The sequence below is a fragment of the Salvia miltiorrhiza genome, chromosome 4 (assembly GCF_028751815.1).
Source record: "Salvia miltiorrhiza cultivar Shanhuang (shh) chromosome 4, IMPLAD_Smil_shh, whole genome shotgun sequence".
Lineage (NCBI taxonomy): Eukaryota > Viridiplantae > Streptophyta > Magnoliopsida > Lamiales > Lamiaceae > Salvia > Salvia miltiorrhiza.
The window spans coordinates 24,094,442-24,115,991 of record NC_080390.1 but is presented as its reverse complement, the minus strand read 5'-3'; the positions used below and the strand labels follow the sequence as shown (position 1 = coordinate 24,115,991).

Genomic DNA, 21,550 nt, shown 5'->3' with positions numbered 1-21,550 from the left:
TATATTCTCGTAATAAAGGTCAAGCACGAGATTAATAATCAGTTAAGGAGCTACTGTACCACAGAAAGTTTCTAACAGGTGGGCATTACTTTCATATATATCAAATGAGTTTAATGTTATGTTTGAACAGTTATTTCATTGCAAAATCTTTGAACTGAAAATTATTTCAACTGTTGTCTTGCCATAAATGTTTCAATGTTTGGTATGATATCTATCTGATGTGGCTTTGCCAGTTATTATGAAATCGAATTCGGGTCCTGAGCAGTTGATAGCTATCCTGCCAGGGCTAGTGTACACTAGTGACCGTGAGTCATCTAGCGGGTTGGCCGGTCAAGTGTCCGTGATGGGTGGCCACCTCTCCGGCACACAGTTCCAGATATGATAGATTACAAGAGAACTTAGACTGCAGTCGAACTTTAAGAATCACAAATGAATTTAGTAAGCTTGGGCCTTTTTAGCGAAAAACTCCCTTGCTGTACTGTTTATGATGGCATGACAATTTACAACTTTACGAAGCATGTTATATTTCATAGTAGGCATATGTGCCCACTGAGTACTTTTGTACTCAGCCCTGCATATATTTCTAAATGTGCAGGTTGAGCAGCTGCCGATGGTGATGAAGTGACGAGCGGGATTCTTTTGTCTTATTATGTATTAATGAACTCTAGGGTTACATGTCTTCATACATGTAATCAGAATCATATTCCGTTGCGTACTCAAAAGTTTTATGCTATTTTGAATAAGTCAGAGATATCTGAACTTACTAGTTATTTGAGTCTATATGACTAAATTTCTGTTATATGATAAATATCCCTTTTGTTAAATGATGAAATGTGATCCTTCCTTGTTTGATTATCCCCTTTCTACCCCGCTTCTAATCTCCCTCCATTAGTCACGGTTTCCCCGGCTTAATTATCCTTAATTAGGTCCGGTCGTGACAAACTTCAAGGATTAGCCGAGAATCTCACACATTCCTCAGCTAAATTCCCCCACTCGCCTAATTTTCACTATTTTTTCTTTGAATTATTAGTTTAATTTTGCCGTAGTTAAAATCCACCATAGCAATTGGCATCGTCTACGGGAAAATTTGAGCTAAGGTATAGATATTTCATGCATTTTAATTTTTTTATATATGATTGGTTAATTGGTTTTGTTGGGAAATAAATGAAATATCCTTGTCCGGGTTTTGATGATACCAAAACTTTTAGAGAGCTTATCTTTCTTATATTTCTCTTATGAATTTAAGTGTTTCAGTCCTCACTAGTTTAAACTGAAGCGGCAAAGATTGACGATCAACTGATTGAAGACTGAAGACTAAAGGCAGGACAACTGAAACATTTTGAACGGACCACTGAAGGACGCACCCTAACTGATCATCAGTCACCAGTCAGAGATACTCAAACAATTCATGTTATAGCCGAACTAAAGTTCAAATCAAGCACCAGTCGAGTTTTTCCATTGGACTGAAGTAAAGAGTATCGGACACGCCGCATTAAATGCTTGAGTACAACAACATTAAATGCCAAAGATTTGAAGATCGTCCTTGCAAGTACCAGAGCTTCCCTTTTCGTGTAAAGCTGCAGAAGCACCATACTCCGAGGACAAGACAATTTAAATATTTACTACATGGAGTATCTGAAGATTGCCACCTCAGCCCAAGAAGTGAGATCCTCTCACAACGGCAGAAATCCTGAAGACCATCTCTCCAACGGATCTATTCATGACTTCGCCTATAAATAGAGCTTGAGGAACGCCTGCAATCTTTACCGATTCGAAGACATACGCTGAAGCTCTGTCAATTTCACGAGCCAGCAACTTCATAGATAGAATTTTGAATCGAAGAAGACAGTACACAAACGTTGTAAAATCAATCTAGCTGATTAACTAAACTCTCTTAGAAAATTAGGTAATTCTTATTTTATCTTAAGCTTAGAATAGATTACTTGAGAGCTTGTTCTCAAAAGACTTAGTTAAAAGAGTCCAAACCCCTTTTCAACCGAGTGAAAAGAGTGTTTGAGTCGGTTCTTTGGCACCCTTAAGCCAAGGAAGAGTTCTGACTCTAGAGATCTTAGCGAAGCGCTGATAGGGCACGAGTGTGCCTAAGCGTGCTAAGAGTGAGCGAGAAATCCAACACAAGATGTTGGTAGGTTTGCTGTGCACCTATATGCATCAGCCCAGAGTGTTTGTCGGACTAATCATCTGGCCGTGGAGTAGGAATATTGTTTCCGAACCACGCAAAAATCCTTGTGTTCTTTATCTGCTTTCAGTTATTCTTTTATCTGTTCTAAATCTGTTTTCAACTGAACTGGATTAACTGAAAAGTGTAACTAAGAATTTTATAAGTGACAAACCTTTCTAAAGGCTATTCGCATTAAGTTTAAATTCCGCTGCTGTGTTATTAGTCTGACTGATCATTTAACTGATAGTCAGTAAGATCAATAACTCTACTCTATTTATAAACTTTAGACTGAAGCTTTTCTAGATATCAGTCAAGCTCAATGCTCGACTGATGTCAAATTACTGAAGTCAATTCAGTATCAGTCTTGGACTAATTTTCTAACAGAAATTTGGGTAGTTTGTTTTTGTTTTGCGAAAAATAGCCTACAGGTGTATTCTCCCTACCCCATACACCTATCCAGTTGTAACAACCCGCTCTTTTATCAGTATTAAATTCCAGTATTGCGTGTTTATTTATCTATCTGCTAGTAAATGAAGCACCTTATGATTTCAACTATGTTTCTGAATTACATATTTTGGAGACAGAGTCACTACACTAGCCGTATGCATTTTTATTTATCTTCGCGTGTTTAAGACCGCGACGAGAATCTTTGAGTCGATGAATTATTATTACTCAGTTATAACCAACTTAGCGAAGTTGTGTTATTTATTAATCAAGATGGAGTTTATTTCATGTTGTTACTTAAGTCGTGAATTATTTCCGACTTTGAAGCTAATTAAATCTACGGATTTAATTTAAGTATTAGAATGACGAACGAATTAAATCTACGGATTTAATTTAGCATTTATCGATTTTAGCAAACACGAAACCAGTATTTCTAATACAGAGAAACCAACACTGAAGGGTTTTATTTTAGATCTTTTATTTAGATCACATCACACGCCCACCCTACACCTCTCTACGTCTGCCACATCCAAGATTTAAGGAAAAAGAATGAAAAATGGTAAGAAAGGTGTGCTGCAGCAGCAGCTCTTCCCCATGCAACAAGCCATGCCCAAGTACACCTAACATGTCAGTTCAGCCACACTACAACCATGCTCCTCCTTTTAGCACTCAAGTGCACATCAACCGAGCTCCAAGTATAAATTCACTCTTCAATCCTTGAGCCACCCCTTTCTCCTTTCAACACTTAGAATTTTCAGCAGCAACAGCAAGAAGTTTCATCTCTCTCGACGCCTTGCACGAAGGGGAGTAGAGCGAGATTCTTGCTGCCGACTTGAACAAGGTAAAAACTCGGCTTATTTTTCCTCCCCTCGCCATGTTTCTTTCCACCTGTTTTCGGCCTAAGAACAACAGCCATTTCATTTTCAGTTTGCACCTCGATGCTCGAAAAAGCGAGGGAGAAACCATCGTTCTTTACCCGACCAAAGCACGTGATATATCAAGGTAACCTTCGACCTCTGTTGCTACTCCAATCGGCATGAATCACACTCGCAGAAATCATGTTTTATGGGCTGTAAACGAATGAACAAAAAGCATGTTAAGTCACATTTTTGTGGAACCTACAACTTGAAACCTTGATGAACGATGAGAACTTTAGTTTTAAACGTAGACGAACGTGAATAATCACAGCATGCTCACATAGGTAGAGATTAAGGTCTGTATACGAGTGAAAATCAAGGCGAGATAAGGACGGAGAATTCTGGTTTTGGAAACTGGAGTCCCCGTCGTTCTTCCCAGACCTGGAAATGGCCAGAGCAGAGAAATGGCCAGAGCATAGGAATGGCCAGAGCAGAGGAATGGCCAGAGGAATGACCAGAGCAGAGCGGAGAAAATGCCAGACCAGAGAAATGGTCTCGCCAGAGGAATCACTTCGCCAGAGGAATCGTTCCTCGCTAGAGGAATCACTTTGCCAGAGGAATCACTTTCACCAGAGGGATCGTTCCTCGCCAGAGGAATCACTTCGCCACAGAGCTAACTCAGCCAGAGCTGACTTAGAGGTCAGAGCTGACCTCCAGAGCAGAAAGCGAAGAAGCAGAGCAGACCGAGAGAGAGAGAGAGAGAGAGGGGAGAGAGAGAAGAGAACATAGGGTGTTTAAATCTTTATTATTTTCTTTCCCTTGCTTACACGAAGGGAGATTATTATATTTTTTTACTGGCAGTTTAGAACACCCTAATGAGAACGAATCAATGTAGTTAATTACTTGACTTCATGGGACGGAACTTAGTTGGGTTAATTGTTTAATAAAAAGGAATATGAGCCATGCATAATTACATTACGCATCCTCATTTATTTGAGAATTTCCTCGGACTAAGACCTTACGTTATTCTTTTCCGAATCAAGGTTGAACGCAAGACTTTAAGGCTTAGTCGTGAGTCTCCACTACCAGGTGGGCTTTCTTACGTATAAACTAAAACCATATAGTAGAATTGTTAAGACTTTATGCTTATGAATTTGAATGATGTTGTCAATGCCTAAATGATTTATGTTTTGTTATTAATTGCCTATCTGATGTTAATCGAATTCGGATTCCGGATGGGACCGCAAATCCCTTCGGAATTAGTGTACACCCTTGTGATCGTGAGTCATCTAACGGGTTGGCCGATCATAGTGACCATAGAGGGAGGCCTCCCTCTCAGCACGAGTTACTGATATGGTGATTAATGATATTAAAATGCCTGCGCGGGTTATTGATGAAAGAAATGATGTTAGTTTAGGTAAATACGAGTATTTAAAGGAAAACTCTCGTATCTTACTACTGTTAAGGGCTTGACAATAAAATATTATGCATGTATGTAAATTTCGGCAAGTGTCCACTAAGTACTCCCGTACTTAGCCCTGCATGTATTTTTAAATGTGCAGGTTGAGCTGTGATCGGGGATGTAGTGTGCAAGCGGAGCTTTTGTCAATCTAGGACGAGAACCTCATAGTGGAGTATATGTCTTCATACATATACTCAAATTGTTGTTTTTCCGCTGCGAACACTGATTACGAAAAGATATTATGTCATTTGTCAAACAATATGTATTATTTAACAATGTACTCGAACTCATTGAGTACCCTTTTTGGATAATATTATGTACGGTCCCCTTGTGGCCTTCGTTAATATCTAGTTTTTTTTTAATGTTTCCCTTATACAAAGTCGAGTCATCAAGAAGCTAAGCATGTCCCTTTCTAATCCCGCTCCTAAATCCCCTCCCCTAGTCGCGGTTTCCCCGAATTTGCTATCCTTAGTAAGTGCGGTCGTGACACCAGTCAACCTCCGGGACCCCAACAGGTTCTCCTTGAATAAATAACCGTGAACATGCTTTGTTTTAGGTCTCAGTTTTGGTGCCTATTGAATTGTGTGTTTGCTGACTCCACAATAATTATGTGTCCGATGGTATAAATATGGATGTTGAAAATCTTGAATCTAATCATGAACTCCTTTGAAAATTCTGGAAAATTATAATGAACATCATATCTTTTGGGTTCTAAATCTAGAAATTGCTTGAACAAAAATAAGCCTTGCATTGGTTGACTTACATGTTTGTTAATATCGTATTTATCTTTGTGATTCTCTGCCTATGTGTTCTTTGATGGAACCCGGGAAATAGTTCAGATGCTCATAGGAATAATATTTCAAAGTATTTTCATACAAATTCAAATACATAACCACCATAAAACATATATTGCATAAAGATAATGCGGAAAATTGAGATCTAGCATTTTCCTAGAGTTCAATTACTAACATTTAAATGTAGTAACCTTTTCTTTGAATGTTGATGTTGACAACTTCTGATTCATCTTACGAATCTTCTAACTTACTCCCTCCTAAAGCTCGAACGTTGGATGAATGATAAACTGACAAGTCTACTAGCTGGGAGACGAGCGCAGAACAACACAAAAGACTTGAGCAAAATTCGATCCTCTTGCACAAAGAAAGGGGAGAAATTCTCTGCTCTGGGGTGTGTTATGCGCATTTTTCTCCTTATTTATAGGAGTGATAGCTAAGTTACAAATTCCTATGAGGATTGGACAAGGTCTTCTAATGGACTTTAATTCTCTTAAGTTGAGTCCAACTCAAATTAAATCCATTAATATTAATTCATTCCATGTCGCAGCCCGCCGCCTAGCCAGTGATAGCGTAGACCGGGTATCGATACGACTAAATGAAAGAAGGAAACAAAGGCTGGAAAACTAATCTCGTCTTTGTGCGGAAGCGAAAACAACTCGTAATAACTTTAACATTCTTCTAGATTATAAACATCGGCATTTCTATAAAAGTCAAGCATCGGAGTTTTGTGTCAACATAAACAAATGGTCGTAGTTCAAATATGTACAAGGATTCTAATATATAGAGAGTTACACAACAAAAGGTGATCAAACTATATGTATGGAGACATATAGCCGAGAGTGTATTTCTTAAGTAAGTCAAGAACAACTTCAAAAACATTATGCTGCCATAAAGGCGAAAAGACATCAAAAGGTGATCACTCGAAACAACGATCCCCGCCAACACCATGCCATCCTCCGACCATGCTTATCCTGCACATTTAGAAATATATGCAGGGCGTGAGTACATAATACTCAGTGGGCAGGCGCCGAAAGACAAGAAAAGTGCTCTTAGAGCTATATGTTTGAAGCTTGCCATAACATCAACAATACACAGAAATTAAGTTAACGTCAAAGAAGCTGTGTATGCAGTTTTCATAATCAATCATCATAAAGAAGTGTCTGCAGACAAATAATCAACATGTATGTACCGCATCTACAACTCATCATCATAAGCAAGGTACTGAGAAGTAGGCCTCCTTCTCAAGCACCGTGACCGGCCGACCCGTAGACGGCTCACAGTCACCTCTGTGTACACAACCCCGCTTGTGGCAGGATCCGAATTCGTCTCATCAGTAGAGGGTAACACACAAGTTCATCATCAGAAATATTGGCAAGTCAAACAGTTCATAAACATCATTTTAACTCAACATTTGATAAGCTCATAACATCAATAAATCATTTCAGAAAACTCGGTATAATTTCATACTCAACATATTCTCAACATACTGCCCACCTGTAGTGCTCGGCTTACTGTAGGTGGTACTCGGGAAGATCTTCACTTACGTCCTCGACTGGTCTCTGCAGTTGTAACATCGGAGTAGTGCATGTGACAAGTGAGGAATTAGTTAGAAACTTCCTCACAAAAGCTTAACCTTAATCTTATAATAACACTCATCAATATTATTCTCAACTTATCTCCGTTTAATCACTCGACTCTATGACAATAAACTCTAATCTTATTCTCAACTTAACGCTTTAAAAGGCTAGATTAAAAGCAATCAAGCACATAAGCATGCATAAACACTTAAGCATACAACTCATTTATAAACATATCACAAGTAAGCAAACACAAGTTTGACTCGGAGACCAGAGCAGAGGAATGCTCGGTGGTCGGAGTGGAAAAACTCAGCCGAGCGGAGCGGAACAGCTCAGCGAAATAGTGGAAAAATACTCGCCCGGGCAGAGGAATCAACTTGCCAAGGCAACGAAATCATGAACTCTCTGGCATAGCAGCGAAGAAATACCAGAGGAATGGCGAACCCTCGGTCGCCAGAGGGATGGCGAACCCTCTGTCGCCAGAGGAATCAAACGTCAGAGGAATCGAACTCAGAGGAATCGATCTCAGAGGAATCGAACTCAGAGGAATCGAACTCACTGGAAGGGCAGCGGGGAGATGAATTCTCTGGCGTGCCAGCGGGGAAACGATTTCTCTGGCATGTCAGCGGAATGACTTCTCGGTTCCGAGAACAAGGCTCAAGGCAGAACATTGCAATCAAGAGCAACTCGAAAACTCGTCAACTTTTTCATTCTCAAACATCATCAAACACTCAAAAACATCAAAAATACATAACATGCAGCATCATGACTCACTCACGAACTCTACAAACTCTAAAATCATCAAAAACATGTTAATCCTATCACAAGTTCTTACTCAACATCAAAACATCATTCAAGACATAACTTTACAGATTTTTCCCAAAATCTAATATCAACTCAATTTTGTAAAAGCTCATATCTCAAGACTCAGTTTTGTAAAACACATTTTAATCACTTCAAAACATCACGTAACATTCAAAACATCACATATAACACATTTCTCATCTCCATTTAAGAAAAGAAAGATTTTTACAGGGCACGAACCCAAGTTTTTCGAAAATGAAGAAGAAAGGAGAATGGGAAGTTTCTCATGCTTAAAACATCTTATTACTCACACATATCACCACATACTTCTCACAACAAGTCTAGACTCAAAAGATCAGAACACTTACTCAAAGAGTTCCAAGAAAAAGGGCGTCTTTTATCGATTTCTTCAGGTTATAACTCAACAAATCTTCTTGAAACAAGCGTGGAAAGTGTTTAAGGCTAGATTTAGCGGAGTATTTTATCTCAGTTATGACTGGTGAAGCTTTGAGCTTAGTCTCCAATGGAGGAGAGAGAGAATGTCGTGAGGGAGAGAGAAGAAGTTGAAGAGCCGAAAATGATGAGAATGACAGAGAGAGAGAGAAACGCTTCGGTTTTAACAAGATTCTTATCCCTTAAGATAAGTAGCATTAAATGCTCGAATAGTACCTTGTCTCCCCCTTAGCAGCAAGCCTAATCCGCCTATTTCCACATGTGGGAAAATGATTAAAATATTGGTGGTGAGTATAGGAGTGTGCGGTGGTAATTCTCATCATGTATGCTAATTTTCGAAAATGACCATGACCAAAAATAAGTGCGCACGTAACAAGTAAATCACATAACGTCAAATAAATAACTCACAAAGTTATCACATTAAAACAGATCATCACTCGTCATTACTCTAATCGTCACTCTAGATTAATCCTCTCTATAGAAATTCTCAATCACTACCTCGACTCTATCTCTCGCACTTCGTCTCAACTCGAAAACAAATAACATCTCCATCTTAGCTCTAACATCATTCTCAATTCTCTTAACATCTCTATTTCACTCATATTACCATCCATCGATAACTTCCTCTCGACTTTAGTATGTTAGTCCTTAACTCTCGATAGTATTTCGATACTATTATAAGGTAACTAAATACGGGGTGTTACATTCCATTAAATAGTTAATATTGCACTACCCATCCTAATTCATATTACGAGTATGACTCATTTTCATTTAATTATTTATAGTGTTTAGTTATGATGTCACACATCCATTAATTAATTTAAGCTTGCTGGAAACTTTAATTAATTAATATATTATCCAAGAGTATAATTGATGTAACATAGCTATTGTACTTGGAAATAAATCCAACTGGCTGAGTTCTAGTATAATAAACATCACAAATACTCCTGTGTAACCGGTTGCACTGTGCAACTGGTTTCCAAAATGACATTACTTCATTCGGGAAATGACTCTTGAACATTTCCGAATGACACTACTTCAATATACAAATGACACTTGAAGATCTTCAAGTGTCATTTATATGCTGAAGTAGTGTCATTCAGAAACCAGTTGCATGGTGCAACCGGTTGCACGGGAGAGTGCCTCAATAAACATTATGAGCACTTCAAGGGGACATCATCAACTTGACACATCGAGACATAAGTTTTTATAAAAATATAACAACACTTCTCGAGACTAAATTACCACCATCCAAGATATCGAGAATATTGGATTATATTAATCCTCACCCATTAATAAATCAAAGTAGTATATATGACAAGTCTCGTATGCACAATATTATTAATTATATTAAGAAATAAGAATAACCTAAGACCTCATTCTTAATATCAAATTTAAGTGCTACAACCGTACACGTACTATAATTAGTCAAGACAAACTAAATTCACCAATAAATACTTCCGTCTTTATACCAATAGGTTATTCAGATATATTTAGACCGTGAATAGATTTCTATTCTACAAAAGATATTCATGTGATATTCTGTGATCGTCAATAACCACATGACCTATAATGTAGAATATTGAATTATTTGCAATATAATTTCTCAATAAAACAAAATATCAAATCATGTGCAAAACAATAAATTTATTTTTTAAATGTGTTTGAGAGTACAAGTACATAAATTTTAGACGATTTTGGGTGATCGAACCGTATTGGCCTTATTATTTTAGTTTATCGTGCTCCATCACAACCAACGATTTTAGATAATTGAACTCTATAAAATATAAATTTTATTTTATAACTTTTATAAAGTACAACATAAAATAATTTTTCGTCGACGATTTTAGATAATTGAACTCTATAAAATATAAATTTTGTTTTATAATTTTTATAAATTACAACATAAAATATTTTTCATCGACAGGTTATGAGAACTAATTGAAACCGCTAAAACCGTTATAAAAAAAATGAAAAAAAAATAAATAAAAAAATGGAAACCACTTAAAACCTTAGACTTACAATGGAGAACTAATTGAAAACACTGAAACCCTAAACTTACTACTCATAAGACCGTGAGGCCCAATTCCAGCTGCAATGGCCCAATCCAAATATAAATATGTTTCCATTCGTTTTAAGAAAACTCATCTAGGGTTTATTTGATCTGCCATTCAGGGTTTCCGCAGCAGCCGCTTAGAGAGGGAAAGAGAAACAGTAGCAGAGAAGCGCGAAGAGAAATCAACAGCAGCCATGGCGGCACCCACGGCAAAGGAATCCGTTCAGTGCTTCGGCCGGAAGAAAACCGCAGTAGCGGTCACTCACTGCAAGCGCGGCCGTGGTCTGATCAAAATCAACGGTAAACCGATCGAGCTTGTGGAGCCGGAGATCCTCCGCTACAAGGCTTTCGAGCCGATCCTTCTCCTCGGCCGCCACCGCTTCGCCGGAGTGGACATGCGCATCCGCGTGAAAGGTGGCGGTCACACCTCGCAGATCTACGCCATCCGTCAGTCCATTGCGAAGGCCCTCGTCGCGTTCTACCAGAAGTACGTCGACGAGCAGTCGAAGAAGGAGATCAAGGACATCCTCGGTAGGTACGACAGGACGCTCCTCGTCGCCGATCCCAGGCGCTGCGAGCCGAAGAAATTCGGCGGTCGTGGCGCTCGTGCTAGGTTCCAGAAATCTTACCGTTAAAATCCTGGTAGTAGCTATTGCTTTCTAATCGTTGTTTTCCCTAGTATGTTTCTGGACTAAATTGAAGTTTATTTTCAGCGTTTTATTTTGTTATGTATCACAGAGTATTGAGACACATCAATGAATAGGCCTTTGCATTTTCGGCTATAATTTGGAGTATCATTGCATTCCTATATATGCGTTTTTGACCGTTTACTGTTATTGTTACTTCAATTCCTTTCTGGCGTTGGCTAATTGTGTTGTGTGCTTCTGTCAGATGATGCCAGTTGAAATTATATCCAACCTTTCCATGTCTTTCATCTGAGTACTGTTTGAATTGTCAAGTCAACTTAATGTTACTGAACTTGAGTTTTTTTTTTTTTTTTTTGTTGAATGAACTACACAAATCACCATTGCCTTGACCTTTGACGATTCGAACTGGTAGTGGGTTGTTCTTGTATGTGTTGGTTTATGTTGACGGCGAGTTAAGATCACCTTTTAATCCTTCAAATCATTCTTCTGTTGTTGATCACAAAATATCTACAAAACGGATGTCAAATTGGAGTCTCTTCTCACCCCCTCCTAACTATCATGTTAAATAATGCTCCAAGCTAATCTATCATTTAATTTGATGGATTGAACATCTTATCCTTTCTCTTTTCTAGATGTGTAGTATTTTCATTTTTGTCTTGATGAAGTTTATTGATAGATTTGAAATTCAGTTCAAAATTAGACCAAATGAATTTTGATTCAGTTATTCAATCAAGTCCTTGGTGAAGTGAAGAAGAGTTTTGGGTTTGGCCTCTGTACCTTAACTAGAACTACAAGTTGAAAGAGTTCAAACTGAATTGGTTTATTTCGAATGTCATCGTTCAATTAAGAAAAAAATAATAGTAATATAAAAGTCTAGAACATTTTAGATCATTTGAGAGTGATGGAAAATTCAAAAGGGCCCGACTCCTTGGTGAGATTGAAGGATTTGATGACAGGATTAGGCAGCGAGGGATGCGAGCAAGTGAGGTCATATGCCCCATGGAAGAGTTTGTCGGAGAAACGGCCATCCTTGTCGGTGAGCGCGGTGATGTTACTCTTCCATTCATTGAAGATCAAGTTGTCGACCATATCTCCGATGGGCTGGTTCTTGAAGTTGTTGTCGATGAGGCACATCTGCGAGCAGCCCTTCGGCACGTTGGTGGAATCCACTATGCTTATGCATTCGTCTCTGCACGCCGCCTCCTTCCACCCTCCAAAAATGATCATTCCTTCCATGGCCGGATGCGCGAATGCCTCTCTCATAACATCCTCCAAATCCTCAATCTGTGTAGGGATTTTGATGAAATCGAGCTCGGTGAGCCAAATGGGACTCCCCGATGCGCCTAAAACATCAAAGGCGGCGCGAATGTATGAAATATTAGGCCTCGAGGAGAAATGACCCTGCAATCCGATGCGCAGCACCATGTCTTGGTTGCCGGGGAAGGATTTGATCTCTCGAATTTTGTGTATGTATCTGGCCGGAATCACCTTCAAATCTTTCGGGAATTCAAGCGTGTTGTACTCGTTCAGAAACAACGGCGTGTGGGGATCCAGGGCTCGAACGATCTGGTAGATCACGGCCGAGGCGTTGGCTCCCAAAACACTCTCGAAATACGAGTTGTGCAAGTTCTCATTCATCACGTCCCACGCGATCACGCTGCCGGAGTACCTCGACACAACGGAGGCGATGCGCCGGGTGGCCGCGAGAAGGACCTCCCGCGGCGGCAAGGCACGCACCCAGGCGTTGGTGGCGTTGGTGGCGTCCCAAAGGATGCAGTGGCCGCGGATGGCGATGCCCCTCTGCGTGAAGAAGGAGAACATGGCGTCCGGGACCGTGTAGTTCTCGTGGCCCTGGGTGAGCTCCGTCGCGTACCATTTCATCTCGTTGTGGGGCGTCGCAGCTGTGTACCGCGCCGCGAAGTAGTCTTGGTAGGGTTTGGAGTCGAGGATGGAACTGGCGGTGCCGCTGCCGATGGTGAAGAGAGGCCTTGTTTGGATCAGGTTGATGTTTGCGCCCTCCAATGCCTCCCCTGCCTCGTTCATCACCATTAATTTTATCTCTCTTTTCCGAATCTGGATACATTAATTCATGCATTTCATGACTCATGGAATTAAAAATCAGATTGTACAGAAAGTTTATATGATTTTCAATTTACCGCGAATTAATAAGATTGTAGTTAGCTGATGAAGGGGCAAACTAATGTTATCCGGACTTGGATGAAGTGATATAGACATTTAATTACATTATTTTGTTTTGTACATTATTTGAGGCGTTCATCTAACCATTAATTTGGAAAATTCAAGTACTCACATATTTGGAGGCATAATTTTTCTTTCAAGCGCAAAAACCAAAAACTGGTGAAACTTTATGAAATTAGGCGCAATTATCTCTTAATTAAGTAATTAATTAATGTTGAATCAGCATAATTCATGAATTTTAATTAGTGTGAAAATATATAGAAATTACCTTATTGATGCTTCGCTGCTGTTGGTCTCGCCATTCTTCCTTTGTAAATGATTTAAGTGAGACATTGTCTATCCAAACCTCTATCATAGTGTTAGGGCACTGCATGTAATAAATCACCAAACAAATTAGTCGGTGTAAATATGCACAATTCCCCCATGCCATAGAATGAGAAAATATATATACTTTGAAAATTAGATCTGCTTTCATATCTTGATAAGCCGTGAAGCCTCCTTTGAGCATAGACCAACAACCAGATTTGGCTATTACTGAACCAGCTGCCATATGTTCCCCGCTAGGAGTTACCATGTAAGCTAGTATCGTTTCTTCTCCTTGATCTACTTGTAACCATGCTGTCAAAATCATACAAACTAATTTCAGTTACATAACAATTTATTTACATACACACATACAGAGTGTTAATTTGGTGGGTCAATCGATATATATATATATATATAAGGAGTGATTTAAATGAATCCACGAGAGAGAGAGATATGAACAGATAGCAGTAGAGAGAAGAAGAAACAGGAGAGAGAAGGTTAATAGATTAAGAATAATCCATGCACTTTTGTGTGTAACAATATGGATATTCGTATTTAACATTATACATGTTATGTTCAATATTATGAATACATTAAAAACTTAAAAATTTCTCAATTATATGATTTAAGAGACAAAATTATCCCTTTGTATTTTGTGTTATATAGTACTGTAGAAGATAGTCAACCAAAATTAAGTGAAGAAAGGGACCCATCAAATTGAAGTGTTAAATATTGGATATTTTATAAATATTAAGTGCGAATGAGGTTTAAAATATAAGGGGTAGTTTCTAAAAAGGAAAGTATACAATTTTTGTGGACGAACGAAAATAGTACTTCATCCGTCCCATTACAAATATCTCATTACTTTTGGACATAGAGATTAAGAAATGTGTAATTCGTAGATAAAATGACTTGGTGGAAAGAGAGAAATAAATTGAATTTGTAAGAGTAGGTATAAAGAGAGAGAGTTGGTGGTGGGCCCATTAATTAATGAGACACTTAATCATTTGTCAAAAAAGGAATGAGACATTTGTAATGTGACATCCCATTATGGAATTTGGGACATTTGTAATGCGACGGAGAGAATAATAAACATACAATCTTTGTGGACGGATGAAGTATATATATAGGGATGAGCTAAAATAAAAATTCATTTTAAAATATATAATAAGAATCATTTTCAGTTCTCAGACCATGAAGATCTACGGTAGATGGACAAAAATATAATAAACGTACAATCTTTCTAGATAGAGTAAGTATATATATAGGGACGAGATAAATAGAGACTTATTTTAAAAAATAAAATAAGAACCGTTCTTAGATCATGAAGATTTACGTTGAATTCATGACTTTGTTGGATGAATTCATAGTCTTGAATTCGAATCTTATAGTAAGGGGTTAGACTAGCCCTCATGACTATATATATAAGGACAGGATCAGGTAAATCCTAGTCCTCATGTAAAACCGTAAATCTCTTATTTAAGCATAATGTTTAACAAAAATATGTATAATGTCAAATACAAATATGCATATATAATTGTATATGCCTATTTGAATTTGTATATGCATTTTTGGAGTAAATGCATTTTGCTCATAGATCTCTTATTCATGCATAATGTTTAACAAAAATATGCATAATGTCAAATACTAATATGCATATACAAATTGTATATGCCTATTTGAATTTATATATGCATTTTTGGAGTAAATGCATTTTTAGATTTATATATGTTTATGTTTAATATTACTAGCAGAAAGAGCGTACGTTGTACACATCATTAATGTTATTTTATTTGATAAAATAAAAATCTAAATATAATATTTATTATATTTAATTTTTCAATTTATAATTTGGTCTATTCTTTTAGAAAATTTATTAGTTTATTACTTCTACTAAATATAATTTATTGAATAGATATATTTATTGATAAGCCTGATCAATAGCTATAGATATATATCACATAGATTTAGTGCAATATCTAATAAATTAATATATTCTTATAAGTATATAATTTCTAAAGTAATCTTAAAATAAAATATATAATAGAGGTTAAATAGGCAATCCACATGTTATGTCCAATGCTCTTTTTATACTAATTATTATTGTAGATAGATATGCATAAATAAAAAGATCAACGGAACTATATATAGAAAGCTTGAGGATCTATATGATATGTTCTCCCTCTCTCTGTATATGTATTTACAGAACCGATCACCTACCCACCGTGGGCAAGCATAACGTGCCCACCATTGATGTGGCAATTTTAATTAGGAAAGATAACTAATAAATCCTACTCTAATTAACATTATCTTACTATAATTACAATTGTCACATCATGGTGGGCACGTTATGCATGCCCACGGTGGGTAGGTGATCGGTTCTGTATGTATTTATATATCAATGAATATGTTCCTAAGGGGACACCAAGCGGTGCGACCTCCTGTGTGTGAACAGTGAGGTTCCGGATTCAAACCCCACTGCTCCCCCTCCCTAACTCCCTCAAGTCAAAAAAAAAAACTATCAATGAATATATTCCTTAAAAAAAAAAACTATGAATATATGTAAATTTGTATTTAATTAACCTGAAAATGTATATAAAAGGTCCTTCTGAAGATCAAAAGATTGAGAGAATCCATCAAGTGGTTGACTTCGATTATATGCTACCAAATAATAGTTATCAGACTTAGTTGATTTTCTTTTCTCAATATTTGCATTTCCATAGACCTTCCAATCGTCCAAATCCGAGCTGAACGTGGGATCGTTTACCATGCCACCTTCATATTGAGGATCCAAAGCCTCAACCATACACTGACATCATATCAACATTTATTTTATAAACATCACAAATAACTAAATTTAATTAATCAGATAATTAAATTGAGTGAAAACATGAAATTGGTCAAAATCAAGAAACCCATCGATACCAAAATAATATTGTGCTTTGCTTACACGGATGTTGGCTTTGTAGTCATAGTTAGATGAATCCGATTCTGCCAGAGCACAACCTAAATCACAGATTCAATTGAAAACGAATAATTTAAAATTCAACATTTGGCTGCTGGAAAATTATCTCTGTAGTATAAAAAAGTAATCGAAAAATGTTTAAATTAGAGATGGTTTGGATAAAAAAAAATAGTAAAATTAAAAACTGACCTGATATAAGTAGAGCACATAAAACAACAAATGTCGCGCCCTGAAAATATTTCATTGTTCTGTGTACCTAAAAAAAAATATATATCACACAATGATGAGAAGTACCCGTTGTATGTAATATATCTTAATATATTACTCTTTCTGTATATAAAAAGTGTGATATTTTTTATTATTTTAGTCCGTTCATAATAAATAAGATGTTTTAATTTTGATACACCTACATTTATATTTTTCATCATATTTATATTTATAACTATAGTAATCTCATTATTACCATAATATCACATACTTCCTCCGTCCACGTACTTATTTTGTTTTTCACTGCGACCTGTCCACAAAAAATTTGCTCATTTTATTTCTAGTAACTATACATCATACAACCCCACTTTATTATAACTCCATATATTGCCTCTTATTATCATTATTATTGTCATTACTGGACTCATCATGTTAATCACTTTAAAACTAGAATAAAAGTGAGACCCACACAATCCACTTAATTACAACAATTAATATTTCTCCTCATTTACCTATATTTAGCTATATTGTGGCTAGCCATAAACTAGTCAAGTAGAAAAAAAAAAAAAACTCGAACTATTTAAAACATTTTGGTTCAAAATAAAAAAAGATTTAACTAATTTTATTGTTTTGTCCGAAAAAACACACACACTACAACATGGACAAAACATTGGAACTAAAAAATTAAATAAAATCAATATGTTTTTATTTAATCAATTTATGATTAACCATAATGTAGCTAAATAGCACCACTCTTACCAATATTGTCATTATTCGACTCATATTAATTATTATAAAATTACAATAAAAATGTCATTTTTAATCCACTCAGAACACACTCCACAAATTTATTAAAATTTGCATACAACTCAAATGGATAAACATTTCGTAGACGAAGAGAGTATTATATTTTACTCATACGTTTATAATTCTTGTTTCACTATAAGGATATATTAAAAAAAATCCCAACATTCAGACCAACTGATAAATCAGCACTTAAGCAAAATAATAAGATTAATTAAATTTTTACTATCAATTAACCATATCAGACCAATTCAAAGATTTTTTTTTTTTAAATGCTATATACACTTGTTCAAATACCAGCTTTCCTCTGACAATTTCTTGAATTACATAATAAAATTACCCATTTTGCTCTTCTTGGTTTCGACTGATTATAGAAGACATGCAGACAGATTTATAAGCATAACTGCTGGAGAATAATTAAGCTACTAAAGCATACCTTTAATCTACTTTACAAGTTGATTATCTCAATGACTTGATTAATGAATTAATAATAAAAGATCAAAAGTAATAGAAAGTTTGAGGCTTTACTATAATCAAGTTCTGTTCATTATATATAGACTGTAGTGGAAAATCACATATATATAACATTCTCGAAGTATAAAACAAAATGCTGTAACGTCTTATTAGATATTAATTGTGTAATTAAATGCATGCATATTGTTAACATTGGGAGCATGTTGTTATGAATCCTGTAACTCCGCTATAATGAATTTAATTAACTACTTTTCATGAAACTTGCTGCATACATATATTATTGCTTTAATTATTAGTATATAAGTATTATCTTAAGCCATGAATGTTTAATTTGCCATGATTTTCTATTTTGTAATTGTTATGCATTTACTTAAATTTTATGAACAGTATCCAACGTACTGGGTAAGAGTACATGCGTTCGCATATAAAAGAAAAAAGATTCTATTAATAAATTAGTGTATTTTACATTTCTGTTTAATTTATATTAGGGTTAAATGCATGTAATATCATGAACTTTAGCCGAATTCCAAATTTAGCACGACTTTTAAAAGTTCCAAAAAATATGGCTACCTTTTCTCCGTGTTCAATTTTAGCACCGTGTTTTTCAATTTCATCGGCGATTTGTGGCCGGCGAGCTCTTAAGCCTACGTGTTAATGACGTGTCGTCCTAATGACATGTCATTACAAAAAATGACGCCGTTTCAAGTGTAGAAGTCTTTAGACTTTTATCCCCAAAATCGATCTAGGCTTTTAACCCTTCCCTTTTCAACGCCAGGTCTCTGCAGACTGCAATATTCTCTCAATTCTCCATTTTGCTCTGAAGTCTTAAGAAAACAGAAGTCCCTTTGCAGTTGTGGTCCCTGAATCGAAGAAGACAAGGTTTGTGGACCCTGAGAAAAACTCGTCGCATGCAGTTGGTGAAGCTTCTTTAATACAACTGTTGCGAAAATGGCCGACAGGTAGGCCAATGTTTCATTTGTTTAATACATTGAATCTCGTCGTGTAGCTATAACAATGGAAACACTTTAAATTCCATTAGGGTTTGTTGGACTTCCTATTTCTAGTTAGGTTTTTTAATGATAAGGACTCCATTGATTTTCATATGCAGTGACGCATTTGGACTCTACATCCATCACGGAGGGAAGCTCGTTGAAATGGGTAACACGACTGCCTATTCTGGGGGTGATGTGAACTTTCCCGGTAACCTCTTGAACTTCACCGGAATGACAATTAAAACGCGCGGAAGATTTGAAATGATAAATAAAGTAACGACAAAGGGTGGAATTTTGTCCCAAAACCCCTGACCTAATCTACGAAGATTCCTAGAGAACGGATCTCTAGACCCCAACGATGTGATTGGTGCAGCAACTCGGAGACGCTGAATGACACACGGCGAGGGATGATGAACTCGTCGATTCGTCGATAGGTTGAATTCTTGTTTGGATAATCAAGAAGAATTCGAAACTTGAGAGAGAATAAACTCACAATATTAATATCAAAAATCGTCTAACCTTCGTCCAACACATAGCAACCCTATATATAGGGAACAGGAAACCCTAACGTAAATAAGGAAACAAACGTAAACAAAGAAACAAAGAAACTTGTTCAGTAAACCAGAAAAACCCTAGTGAGAAAGACCATCTGCTCTGGAAAAGTGCAGAGGAATCAAGTCTGCTCTGGTGGAACGATTCCTCTGCTCTGGCAAAGCCAGAGGAATCAAGTCTTCTCTGGCGGGTTGATTCCGCTGCTCTGGCAAATCCAGAGGAATCAAGTCTTCTCTGGCGGGTTGATTCTGCTGCTCTGGCAAAGCCAGAGGAATCAAGTTTTCTCTGGCGGGTTGATTCCTCTGCTCTGGCAAAGCCAGAGGAATCAAGTCTTCTCTGACGGTTCGGCTCTACTGTGCGGCTCTGCTCTGTAAGTGATAAGGTTTACTACCTTTGAGCTCTGATCTGTCAGTCCTTCTCCAATTGGTCTTTTCAGTTCTTGCCTCCAGATTTCTTCCACCAACGTCATTAAATTAGCCTTGAACGTCTTGGCTCTAGCTCTCGTCACCGGACCAACGGGCACATGTACCGGATCTTCACTCTGTGCAGCCTCTGAAACTCGGCTCTGCTCTGCATCCTGAGCTCTGCTCTGAACTGCATCAGCTCTAGCTCTCCTCACCGGACCAACGAGCACGCACATGTACCGGATCTTCACTCTGTGCAGCCTCTGAAACTCGGCTCTGCTCTGCATCCTGAGCTCTGCTCTGAACTGCATCAGGGGGGGGGGTTTACAAATTATTTCCAGGATTGGATAGAGATAGATTTGGGTATTTGGACTTGGAAGAGTTAATTGAAAGTTTAGGCTATACGTATTGGACTGTGATTGCCTATAAGATTCCTAGAACAAATGAATTTTTATTCCTTATTGATGATAATGATGTAATGCATATGCTATCATATCTTAATAACAAGACTAAGTTTTTCGAAGTGTTCGTGGATGATGGTGTGAAGACAGTTGATGGAGAGGGTAGTAAGGGTAAATTGATTGATAAGGAGAAAGATAAACCTATTGATAAAGGAAAGGGTAAAGTGAGTGATATGCCTATTGAAAAGGGCAAGGGTAAATTGGGATTGATAAGGAGAAAGATAAACCTATTGATAAAGGAAAGGGTAAAGTGAGTGATATGCCTATTGAAAAGGGCAAGGGTAAATTGGGTGATATGCCTACTGATAAGAGCAATGGTATATTGGGTGATATGCTTACTGAAGAGGGTATTGATAAGGGTGAAGGCATGGTGCATGATGATAGTGACTCTGAGGATAATGACTACGTTCCTCAGGATGTAGCACAATATGATACTGAGGATACTTTGGGTGATAGTGATTTAGCCTCGGATGATGAGGAGTATAAAGAGTCTAGAGTTAGAATGAGGCTGGGGCTGGGACATGGAGCTGTTACTGATGTAGATTGGACCTCAGTTCCTGAGGCAAGTGTGTTAGCCATAGTAGATGAAGATATTAGAGATGGAGAAAAGGAAAATATTTCTGATTATGTGCAGTCTGATGAGGATGTAAATTCAGACTCTACGGGGGATGAGTCTGACAGTTTGAGAAGGAGAGCAAGTAGGGTTCGCTATGATCCAAAATGTGATCATAAAACAATGAAGTTGAAATTGGGTATGAGATTCTTGAATGGATTTCAGTGTCAAGAGGCTATTAGGACTTGGGCAGTATACCAAGGATACCCACTCCATTTCAAACGAGTAAGGAAAAATCAGTTTGACGCTGTCTGTGAACCTCCATGTGTGTGGAGATGTTATGCAAGTCAGATAAAGGTT

At 37.2% G+C, this 21,550-nt stretch overlaps 2 protein-coding genes across 2 annotated transcripts; one reads left to right on the top strand and one right to left on the bottom strand.

Annotated features, from left to right (window-relative positions):
• The first annotated feature begins 10,506 nt into the window (after positions 1–10,506).
• LOC131019497 (40S ribosomal protein S16-like) lies at positions 10,507–11,411 on the top strand. The gene has a single exon (XM_057948039.1). The coding sequence runs from the start codon at positions 10,821–10,823 to the stop codon at positions 11,259–11,261; it is 441 nt and encodes a 146-aa protein (XP_057804022.1). The 5' UTR covers positions 10,507–10,820; the 3' UTR covers positions 11,262–11,411.
• Positions 11,412–12,161: 750 nt separating this feature from the next.
• On the bottom strand, positions 12,162–20,487 carry LOC131023181 (endo-1,4-beta-xylanase 5-like). The gene is made up of 7 exons (XM_057952727.1): positions 20,164–20,487; positions 16,933–16,999; positions 16,729–16,784; positions 16,362–16,587; positions 13,924–14,090; positions 13,741–13,839; positions 12,162–13,346 (listed from the first exon to the last, which is right to left on the bottom strand). Exons 1-7 carry the CDS (start codon positions 20,485–20,487, stop codon positions 12,162–12,164), a joined length of 2,124 nt encoding a protein of 707 aa, XP_057808710.1.
• Positions 20,488–21,550: the final 1,063 nt, after the last annotated feature.

What these genes read in the sequence shown, in the direction of transcription:
- LOC131019497 (XM_057948039.1), top strand. Translation starts at nt 10,821, where the DNA reads ATGGCGGCACCCACGGCAAAGGAATCCGTTCAGTGCTTCGGCCGGAAG.
- LOC131023181 (XM_057952727.1), bottom strand. Translation starts at nt 20,487, where the DNA reads ATGCAGTTCAGAGCAGAGCTCAGGATGCAGAGCAGAGCCGAGTTTCAG. An exon ending in TGACAGATCAGAGCTCAAAG is followed by an intron (nt 17,000 to 20,163) that starts GTAGTAAACCTT and finishes ATTTTTTTTTAG; the next exon opens with GTACACAGAACAATGAAATA. An exon ending in ATGTGCTCTACTTATATCAG is followed by an intron (nt 16,785 to 16,932) that starts GTCAGTTTTTAA and finishes TCTGTGATTTAG; the next exon opens with GTTGTGCTCTGGCAGAATCG.